At 57.6% G+C, this 11,354-nt stretch overlaps 1 protein-coding gene across 2 annotated transcripts; it reads left to right on the top strand.

Annotated features, from left to right (window-relative positions):
* Positions 1-318: 318 nt before the first annotated feature.
* Positions 319-4,929, top strand: LOC122382028 (myosin IC heavy chain-like). Of its 2 annotated transcripts, XR_006256619.1 has the most exons (4): positions 319-1,203; positions 1,541-1,741; positions 4,020-4,129; positions 4,346-4,929. XR_006256619.1 is itself a non-coding variant. In XM_043366894.1 (3 exons), the coding sequence occupies exons 1-3, from the start codon at positions 388-390 to the stop codon at positions 2,557-2,559; spliced, it is 1,224 nt and encodes a 407-aa protein (XP_043222829.1). In that variant the 5' UTR covers positions 326-387; the 3' UTR covers positions 2,560-3,491. The 2 variants fall into 2 exon arrangements, 1 of the variants encoding a protein (XP_043222829.1); XM_043366894.1 differs by lacking the exons at positions 4,020-4,129; positions 4,346-4,929 and adding an exon at positions 2,353-3,491 and having other exon boundaries at positions 326-1,203.
* The last annotated feature ends 6,425 nt before the right edge of the window (positions 4,930-11,354 follow it).

Consider the following 11,354-nt stretch of genomic DNA (forward strand, 5'->3'; position numbering starts at 1 on the left):
TGCTTCTATTACCCAATGAGGACAAAAATATACCAATTGTTTTTATCTTACTCTTGCAAAATCAGTTACTTAGCTGAGATGGTGCCTGAGAGATTTGTAATTAACAATGGTGAAAAGATCAGATAATCCTTCAGATTTTGTCACTGTAAAATTGTATGTGGGTCTTGAAAAAAACTGACCATGATAGTGAAAAAGTCATTAGATGCAATTTTAGGCACTTTGCAGTTTGCTTCATGTCTTATAAGTTTCCTTTATATTTTGCTACCCAGCAGCATGTACAGGCTGTCTGCCTCTGCTGACCTCGGGCCACTCTGGCAGGTGATGAACAGAGGCCGGGGTGGACGCGGAGGACGGGGTCGCGGCGGGCCGGCGGCCCCGCCGCACCTGATGCACGGTGTACCGCCGCTGCGGCTCAAACCGGGCCGCGGCCGCTCGCCGCGCGGTCCGGTCCGGGGGCCGCCGCGCGGCGCGGGCGCGCCGGCACCGCGGCCGCAGCCGCTGCTGGCGCCGCTGCGCCGGCCCCGACCGCTGGTACCGCCGCAGCAGCTGATGTCCCCCGTGACACCGCGGCCGCGCTACCCACCGCGCTCCGCCGCGCCGCGACCCTTCTACGACCCACCGGCCCTGGACGACGGCGGGGCGTACTATGAGGAAAGCGGTCAGTACTATGATGAAGGCGGAGAGTACTATGAGGAGACTGGCCCGTACTATGAGGAGAGCGGAGAGTACTATGAGGAGGGCGGGGAGTACTATGAAGAGACGGGCCCGTACTATGAGGAGGGCGGAGAGTACTATGAGGAGTCTGGCCCGTACTATGAGGAGAGCGTCCCGTTCCACGACGGGGGTGCTCCATTCCGCGGTAGGGGTGCTCCGAGGCGAGTCAGGGGTGCTCCCATGAGGGCTAGGGGCTCTCCCATGCGAGGAAGGGGTGCCCCCATGCGGGGTCGAGGCGCTCCGATGCGGGGCATGGGTGCTCCGATGCGAGGAATGGGTGCTCCGATGCGGGGCGCAGGCCCTCCAGTCCGCGGGAGAGGCGCCCCACTGCGGGGCAGAGGAGCATCAGCGCGCGGCGCGGGCACCCCAGTTCGGGGCAGGGGCGCCCCGGCGCGAGGCAGGGGTCGTGGCCGTGGAGCCACTGCGGCCAGCACAACTCCCCAGTCCAAGACACCAAAGGTACTGAAGAAAACATCCAAAACTGAAAAGGTGAGAACCATTTAGAATTACGTTGGATTTTTATGAGGCACTTAAGTTGTTTAAAAATAACCTTGCTTATTTAGGTTGCGGGTGGATTTTTTTTTTCATTGTAATCTGATTACTTTTTCCTCTTAGTATTATTCTGGCTCATCATTGTTTTTATTTTTTGTAGACTTTTTTAGAGTTATTGTTTTGTGGGATTGACAATGGTTTTTAATCATTGCTTTCACTGCATCTGATTCGCACTGTCCTGTAGTGTACTGGTGACCTCTTGGCCGTGGTATATCCCGAAACTCCCCTGTGACCCTCCCGAAACTCCCTTATGACCCTCCCTCCCGTCCCTCAGGAGCGGGACGCCGGTGACCTGCTGAAGCCGTGGGTCACTCCCGAGCTGCGCGCCGAGATCGAGAAGAAACAGAAGATGCACGAGGCCTCGCGCGAGTCGGGCGACGCCAAGGACTTTGAGGCGTTCAAGGAGCAGCGCAACAAGGTGACCTCCATGATGCGAGCCGCCAAAATGGAGTATATCGGCATGCACGACGAGGAGGTGAGAGAGGCTGGGTGATGGGGGAGGGGGAGGGCACCGCTGCCGCTGTGGTCCTGCGGTGGAGGAGTTGGCTTCGGTAACGATGATGCCTTATTACCGGAAAGTCAGGAAGGTTACCTGGAAATTCCAATTGTACGTAGAGTGATATAAATTGGGGCCTTCATCTATCGGATAATTTAGAGTTGGCAGAAGTGAAGTCTATTCGGCTCTACTCTATGCGTGCAGAAAGCTATCGATGATTCTTCATTTGAGAGTAGAATGTTCGACGTTCCATTTGTGTTGCTATCTCATACATCCCATAACTTTGCGAAGCTCTTCAGAGTTTGTTTTCAAAGTGATGCTTGCGTAAAATGTGCAATGTTTCGTTCGACCCATTTTTGCTTAGTTGTTCTAGGAGTCTGCATTCTGCATAATGCATTTTTCATCGGCCATTTAGTATCTGAATGACCGCCCTTGTTCTTTTTTTTTATACAAATTTAGGCATTTATTTCTATGGTGCCGTATCATTTACGGTACATAAAATTCCTGGAAAGGGATTTGTTCGTTTATACACTCTTATCGCAAGCTACACATTTTCACATCTGACTTTCTGTGCCCTCCAAACGTTGCAGGACATTGGCAAAATCATGGCGGAGGCTGGCGTAATGCAGGCGGCTAAATCCGCCGACTCTAAAACAGAGCCCAAAGCCGCCGAGCCCGCGGCGGCTGGCGTTAAGACCGAGCCAAAGGCCGAGCCAAAGTCTGAGCAGGACACGAACGGCTCCAAGGCAGAGCAGCCCGCCGAAAACGGCGCGGCGGCCGAGCCGGCGGCCGCCTAGGGCTCCGCTCGTGGCCGGGAGGTGTCTGACCCGGCCTCCCAGTGCTCCGTCTCTGTAGCGAGCCGCGACCCCTGGCCGGTCACACGGCCGGCGGGCACACCGCGCGGGGCGGAGACCGAAGGGACGGTACAAACTGAGTCACAATGGGGTGCTCGCTGGCGGTCTGCTAAAACATCGGCACTGGTGACCAGCCATGCCACTGTGTTTATACATATTGTCATCAAACCCATCAAATCGTGGTAACGCTGGGACCTTAACCAGCCACTACGCAGACAGCGGGGTGGAAGTGCGCTAGTGCTCGGAGAAGGCGAACTATTTAACCCGCGCTGGCGGACACGGGCGGAGCGCTGTGTCCGTCGGTGACGGGTCGCGCGACCGCGAGTACTTAAAGCCCTCCCCAGTGTTGAGTATTACCATTGTGCCCCCAACCAGATCGTCTCGGCGCGTTTGTGTCACGGGGTGCCTGCGCGTGGCCCCGTCCCCGGCCCTCCAAGGCCCTAACGGTCGCGGCGAATACTGCTAGTACAACCGGACGTCGCGAGGCGACGCTACGGTCGCGGGCGTGTGCAGCACTGCTGAAAAGGCACCACCATCAAGCCATTACCATTTGCCGTATTTATTGGCTAATGTCGCGATCGAATGCATTTTCTTACCGTAATCATTTTTCTCATTGATTGACAATTGTATCTACCGCGAGAATTTCAAGTCCAAAACGACGGGTGCGTAGTTTTAGTGGAGCTGACCATTGCATTTGTGGCCCCGTCGGCCCCGGCAAAACCGGGTGACGCCGGCCGAGCAATGTCCGCGCTCAGAGCTGCATTTCTCAGTGTACATTCGAGGCTTCATTGTGTCCATGTCTGTGTCGCGCTGTCTTAGAGAATAAACGGTGAGGCGCCGACCGCCGAGGCAGCGGTCGGCGCCGCGGCCCGTCTCCCCTGTATTGACCGGTGCGAGTAGGGAGTCTGGGAGGACCGAGCTGCTATCGCTCGGTCCAGCGCCGCGCACCACCGCCAGCCCGGCAGTAAGTTGCACGCCGGTCGCACAGCGACTGGAGCCCTATCCCGTCTGTTTCCGATCTGTCCGGACCCCGGATACAGATATGTGTTCAATGCCCCCTGTGTCATGGATCGTGGCACTCATGCTATGCCTAAAAACGCGGACAAACGTTATAAAAAGAACAATCACTAAAAACATTTTCGCTGATCCGTGGTTCTCATCCCCTAAAAGGCCGCGTAAATAATATGACACCCGCTAAATTTTCGGTACCGCATGTAAATTGTAAGGGGCTTCAAAGAATGATCAACATTCAGTTTGTAATCGCTTAAAAAAGTCATTCTACAACGGTTTGAGAAATAAGCCCTTATTCGGACTAGAAGTTGGAGCGGTAAGTTTTCCAATTGTGCCGTCCCGCTGGTCCTGTATCAGTGACGGGGTTGTGACCGCGACAACCGGTATTCCAGAGCTGCGCGCCTGCCGGCTGATCTGACCTGGTCTATGACCTGAAGAAGCAACACTTCCAAACGGAGCTCGACGCTGAGCGGCGGCGTCAACTGACGGCTGCCACACCGGGGTGAGTTTCGCTTCGCTTTGGATGCTGCTGCTGGAATTTGAGTGACCGTGGATGAAGCCATTCACTGGTGTGTAATGTTGTGAAGGCAGGTAGTTAGCGGTGTGGTTTTGCCTGTCAACTGTACACTGTCTTTTTTTGGCCGACACTTGGGCCGGTACTACCCGTCCCGTGGGACGTAAGCCTCTCTGACTCGACTCTTTCTGTCCCGACCGGCAGGCTACAGAACCTATCGGCTGCGGCGATTCCTTCCGCTGGAAGACTGACACGGCCGGAGACCACCACCGAAGGTCAGCAAATTGGGGCTGGTCCGTGAAGGGGGTCCGGCAACATCGACAGTTTCGCCGTACAGGACCGTCTGACCCCCACCCTCCCTCTAGAGGCCAAGAGTATCATCAGCTCCGTAGAGCTCGGAAGGGGTGCTCGGGCGGCGGGCGAGGCTGCCCGATGCCTGCCGCACTGCTGCAGTCCGCCGCCCCTCCAAGACCGGGTCTCCTCCCGTGTTTCACGGAGAGTGCAGAAGTTAAGAGAATGATGTTGAGGCCACAGGTGTGGTGCAGGATGCGGCAGTTTTGAGATCGCAGAAGAATGGTGCAAAGAGAGACGAGATCATTGAGAGAATATGGCGCAAGGCCCACAGTGACATCGGCGTACTGATTAGCCCTCTGAGCTTGATTTGCAATACACGTCATAACATCAGCTTTTTCTCTTAACTTTATATGAATAAGAAATGGGCAAATTATGCACGGTGCATAGGTACCCCTCTAGTCCCAAGGTGACTGTTCGCTACATCGATAATCTGCTGGTGTCCACCCATACTGTCCCTCCAAGCCTCCCACTCCCCTCCTGTTCCCCCTCTCAGTCGCTCGGCGGTCTACTCCGCTGTCCGTCTCCGTACTCCGTCTCCGCTGTCAGTCCGGCGGTGGAATCCTCCCCTCCCGCCCGGCCTTGCGTGCGGCCGGCAGTTGCACGCCCAGCATTGGGCGTTACATTTCGACAATGAACTGCTCGTAAACGGCCATTTTGCGGCTGTAACAGTCGCCGAAATGGCTGTAAGTGCGCTCAGAGCAGTGCTGGAGGACCACCTTCGGTTTCGGAGACGGCGACCAGTCAGCTCGGGGCAGTGGAGAAGAATGCTAATAACGGCTGACACGGAATGGGATGTTCTGAGGAGGACGCTCATTCGCCCCTTCGCTGTAAGGCTACTCGGTTTCAAAATTTAAATATCAGCAATGAATGCTGGTTAACCACTGCCTGCAAATTCACCTTTTTGCTGTTGTCTCGCCGTTCTTCCCTCCTAGTTCGTGCGCCGGCGTGTCCAAGTGGCGGCGTGACATCCTCAGGAGCATAGGTCGGAGTACGGACTGGCTACAGTAGTCGGTTGCTGCACGAATCTCGATGTCTCTCGTCAGTTAATGACACCGGGACGGTCGCCCTCTCGCTCTCAGTCTGTAGGTAGCCGGGCGTCGGTCCGCGTGTGTGTGTAAGTCGGCTAATCCGTCCCGCTAACGACGCTGCGGTCCATTAGCGCCCGTTAATTGGTCGTTAGGTGGCGCCGCTCAGTCATATATCACCTCGGGCGCGGCGCCCCGGGCCGGTGCCGCGGCGGTGAGCCTTTCAGGCCGCGTCGTGTACGCAGCTTTTTCGGCAGGGGATTAGCGGCAGATGAGAGAGGTGTTGCGCGCGATCGACTGTTTTTATCGGAGACGGTCCGCGGCGGCGAGATAGTCTGTTTGGGGCGGTGAGACGGGCCGATATTCAGACATTCGATCCGCCGGCGCGTCAGTCCCTCTCTCGCCCCCTGTCAGAAATGGACGCCGATGGGGTGTCATTAGACACATCGGTTGGTGTTTTTGTGGTGACGCTTAAGGTGATAAGCCGGGTGGAAGTCGTCGGTGGATGCATTTGTCTCTTAGGCCGCAGCTGATCTACCCACGTCTCGTAAAAAGTGAATCTGCTGGCCTACCTGACTGAATCTTTTTTCCTAGCGACGTTCCCATTTGGCTGGGACCGCCATTCGTTCTCTGAGACTACCGTAGTTATTATATCTCCTAACAAATCGGTGTGCGGCAGCTGAGGAAACCCTTTTCTTTTTTGTTCCACTCTTATTTAGCTGCGGGCGCCCTTCGACGACCTTCGGAGGCGTCCTGACTCCTTTGAGTCGACCAATTACGGTCTGTGGGGACTCGGGTCGGCCGGCGGTCGGCCCGTCGGTCGCCGCCGACCGCAGTGTAATTGGGCCCGGGGACGGTGCGCCGGTGCGCGCGCCCGGTCGCACGCCCGGGGCCCGTATATTACGGAGAGGTGTGGTCACGGCGGCGTCCTCACTGAGATAATCAGCCCGGAGTCGGCTCAGACACCTGCGGTCACCGCGGCACTGACAAATGGACCGGTCGGCCGGGTCGGGAAAGGGTTCGTAGTCCGGCCTCTCGACCTTGGTCACTTCCCCTGGTCGGCTCCGGCCGTGGAGACGAAGCCAATCTGAGCTGTAAAATGGGCCGGGGCAGGGAAAGGTCCTTTGTGCTACCATGGCTAGGACATTTTTCGAATGTTATGTCGAGAAGTCTTCACACTCTTGGGTGCTAGGTGAAAACAGAATCTGAGGTGTAAGCTAACTTCCCTTTATCTAAGCTATTTTCTATGATGCTTTATCATTCAGGGACAGAGTTCAGAATGATAAGGGGGGCATTGCGACTGCACGGATGCCAAGTAAAGCTGACCCTTTAATCACCTTCAGTGGACTCCACCGCGCCTGACCGGGCGTCCCGATGTCCTAGCGGCGGCCTTTTTGTCTGCGTCCGGACGCTATCCGGTTGTCGGGCGTGCCCGCCGCATACCTGACCGGCCACAGGTCCCGCGTTACCCTTCCCCTCAGCACCGCCGCCCATATCAATTAACACCAGCCGGGCGTCCCGCAGTAAAAACAAGCCCGTCGCCGCCGGCCGGCGTCTCTGCCGACCGCCCCGCGATGGTATGGACAGTGGACACCCCTCCCTCCCCTCTGTAATGACCGGGCGCACCTCAGTGAAGCCGGCCGATCGGGGCACGCCGGAGTGGGCGGCCCCTCGGCCTCTCTGCGTGACGGAGTCGCCGCCGAGGGGAGCCAGCCGCCGGCACGGTGGGACCGGCGCCCAGCCGCCCCGAGGAGAGCCAATAGACATTCCTGGGCCGGCGTGACGGGCGCCGTGACGACGCGTCACGCCCTCTGTTTTATCCGGCGGGATCAGCTCGACCGGCGGGTGAGGCGGGCTCGAGTGGTTCACTTCAGAGCCAAGTGCAGACGGCTGTTTTGGAGGTCTCTGAAAAGAGTAAAGAGATCAGTCTTGTGTCGTCGAGGTCAGATGAGTGATGGACAGCCCTCTCGACTCCGTCTTATGAGGGGCCAGCATGGTGCATCGGCTATCGGTAGCGCCCGTAAATTTTAGAGGACATAACCAAAATTATGTAGGCAACATGCGTCGATGCGTATACTTTTAAATCACTCGTGATGACTGATGTGACAATTTTTTTTTCTCAAATAAGCCTTTTTGTAGAGCATGACACCTCATGATCACCATTCTGTTCCTTCCGGCTTCCTCGCCATTTGGTAATTTCCGACGTCCCTCCTGATAAAGCGCTTCCGGCAGTGCATCCGCACTGCAGTGCATCAGCTAGCATGCCCTGGAGTCCCCTGGTGCACCCTTGATGCGCCCTGGTGTACGCTGATGCACCCCGTACGCCTTGGAGCGCCTTGTGTGCCGCTCTATGCACCCCGGGGCGTTCTGAGGCACCCCTGGGAGTTGCTGGAGCGCCCCTGTGCGCGGCTCGATGACGGCTACCCCGGTTCAATCGGCGTCCCCTCCCGCGACTATTAGCCGGCGCGCTGTGGGCCGCCACCCGCCGGCCGCCGACCTGCGCCCGCCCTGATGGATGGCTGCCCTGTGCGTTTTATGATCGGACCGCGGCTATTGTGGTCGGCAGGCGCGCACGCAGACTTCCGGCGCCGGCGCGCGCGCACGATCACGTGGGTGGTCACGTGTCGACCGATCAGAGGGTGCACCGCTCCGCTCCCAGGAGTGAGTGCGGGGGCGGGCCGGCCGTATCCGGACGCAGACGCACAGCGCGGCGGCGCGCGGCCGAGAGATCATAGGGTCGCCGCGCCGGCCGGCGGTGACGATAATGTCGCCCCTACGGCCGACGGCGGCCGAGGTGTGTGGTTTGGGAGCGATGGGGCGGCGCCGCCGACACTGACCACTCAATAATCTGGCGCCTCTCACCGCACCGCGCCGGATGTCGGCTGCGCCCCGGGGGCCGCCGCCGCGCCCGGGGAGCCGTGAGTCAGTCGGCGCGCGTCTGTAATGTGCGTGGGTGACTTCATTGATGGGTAGGTGACCAGAGGCTCCCTTTGTGCTTGGGTAGGGACTAGTCGTGATTTATGGGTCCTGGAGTTGTTTATCTGAGAGCTGTAATTGGGCAAGGTTTTTACTACAATCCCAAGGCGGTTCTTAAGCCGTGGCGGAGCCTTTACATAACTAACCGCTTCTACCACGCAGCAGGCATCCCGAGATTAGCTTTATGTCTTAAACGGACATGACGTCTTGAACGGAAATGACGTCATGATGGCGACGCGTGACCGGAAACGACGACCGGAATACAGAGATAAATATTTGCGTGTGTCATGTGCGACACCGCGGTTCACAGGGTACACGTGACTCATGGTAGGAGTGTACTCACTCCGCACTCGCCCCTCTATAGCTCATTTGCAGAATGGCCTGCAAAAGCTTTTTTCCAATGCTCCTACGCGCTAGCAAAGACGGTGCGAAAGTGATTCGGGGCTATATTCTCACGAGAAACAGCGTCTTTGGGTGAGGTGACAGCCCGATGAGGTATAACACGCGACAAGCGAATGACATGGCGGCGGCGGGGAGGCGGACGGCAACGCGTGTGTCGCCAGACAGACCAGGCAGAAATGGGACACAACGTTATCGCGGGCGCGCGCCCCCTAGCCTAAGTCACGTGACCGCGACGGACGTCCTGGCTGCGCAGCGGCCGCGCGCTGGTTCATTGCCCGTAGAGGGCCAAACAGAGAAGTCATGGTACCACACAATTTTTCGCTCGTATACGATTGGAAAAAGCTCCTAGCTGCGCTAAACGCCGATTTTCCAATGCTCCTACGCGCTAGCAAAGACGGTGCGAAAGTGATTCGGGGCTATATTCTCACGAGAAACAGCGTCTTTGGGTCCAGCCAAAATTTCCTGCCTCCCCGAGATGCGAACTCGGTACCCACGCGTGAAAGCCGGGTGCTCTAACCGCTAGACCACCGAGGCACTGATTCTAAATCCAACCGCGAATCCGTGGCACGACGGTGAGGAAAACCTCAAAACCAAAGCCGAAGCCGCCGCCGACGGCCGGGAACAGAGGTGTGCAAACCCAAAGCCGAAGCCGCCGCCGACGGCCGGCCGGAACTGAGTTGTTGACACATGACACCCTGGCCGGGCGGGCGAGCAGCGGAGGACGTGCCGGCGCGGCCAGACACACGACACCCGTGGCGCGGCGACTGGGCCGGCCGGATCGGCCGAGACAAAGACCACTCTGCTGCGCGTCTCCCAGTGCACAAACGCAGCCGGAGCCCGGTATTAGAGATGCTAACTTTCCTCCAAAAGCCACAACCGGCACCGTTCCACACCACGGCCAGCACAAGGATCACCGGCACAACACTACAGTTCAACCACCAATGCCGGCATATCACCAGCGTGATGAAAAATATCTCGTTTATGCTGTTCGTAGGACAATTTACAACAAGAAGTATTATTTGGATCCAAATATAACACATGCACATGACCGGCAAGCTGCCGGCAAGACGAACCACGACCACATCGCTATTGGCGTAATGTAAAATTACCGGCCAGCCGGCAACGTATTAAGGAAAACTTTGCACCTCCACCCGGTAAGGAGGACCAAGGCATACATTACGAAGTCTAGAGGCGACACATCATCCCCAGGATTGCCGACAGGAACCACGTGCAGCCTCGAAAACACTGTCTCACACAAACCTGGCGTGATGGGGACGCCAGCCCGGCCCTAGCTCGCATGAGCATTGCCCGGAAACACCACTCAGTATAACACAACAACACATGCACAGCACACCGCTCTAAATTGATCACCACCAAATCGAGCACATATAAAAACCGGGAAGCCGAACGGCAACTGTGTGCGAAAGATATATGCGTACCTTGTAACGCCAGCCGGTTGTAAGAGCGGAGCGCCAACGCGTGTGTCGCCAGACAGACCAGGCAGAAATGGGACACAACGTTATCGCGGGCGCGCGCCCCCTAGCCTAAGTCACGTGACCGCGACGGACGTCCTGGCTGCGCAGCGGCCGCGCGCTGGTTCATTGCCCGTAGAGGGCCAAACAGAGAAGTCATGGTACCACACAATTTTTCGCTCGTATACGATTGGAAAAAGCTCCTAGCTGCGCTAAACGCCGATTTTCTTTGCGATTAAGATGCAGCGATCTGTCCTTCAAATCAAGCAATCACTCAACAGTATCAGTAGAGGAATGACCAGCCAACCGATCGATCACCATCCCTTATACGATGCTCTCCGTACCGGTAGTAACTCCCAGTTCCCGCTGTCATCTGCGGTATAGAGCCGCCCATCCCGCGGTCTGCAGGGAGAGGTTTCGGTCGCTCTCCGCGCGCTAACGTCAGCGTCGCTCTGAGATCAGCGCTGACGGGTGACCTCAGAGCGGCGGCTCCGCGCAGTCTGCGGGCCTGTGGTCACGCCAGCGTGACTCACCCACCGGTCAGAGTCGGGTGAGTCAGAGTCAGGACCGGTCAAAGCCGGCAGCGGCGCGACATGGCTGGACGAACACTCCTGCCCCGCACCTCCCCACCGCGCTCAGACAAGCTTATCGACCTCGGAGGGAGTGTGCATTGTGTATGTTATGTGTATTGCGCAGTCACTTTAGCCTGTGTGTATGTCGGTCTGTGGTCACTAGCCAGCTCTGGTCACACCAGACCACCCTCCCACACAAACATTAACACGTAGCATCGTCCATCAATGCCACAAATCTGCGCAGCGCTGTCGGCTCTCGTGACCTGCGCCTCTGCCGCGCGTTTGTATAGGTCCGGTCTGAACTGTGTTCCCACGCGGTGGCGTGGCTGGGCCAGGACCTCAGCCTCCCCCTGCCGAGCCGGTTCCCGGAATGATCCGGTTGGTTCCCGGACCGGTGTTGGGCGGCGGTCGG

The sequence above is a fragment of the Amphibalanus amphitrite genome, unplaced genomic scaffold, assembly GCF_019059575.1.
Source record: "Amphibalanus amphitrite isolate SeventyFive unplaced genomic scaffold, NRLGWU_Aamphi_draft 000132F_arrow, whole genome shotgun sequence".
In the NCBI taxonomy this organism is placed as follows: domain Eukaryota; kingdom Metazoa; phylum Arthropoda; class Thecostraca; order Balanomorpha; family Balanidae; genus Amphibalanus; species Amphibalanus amphitrite.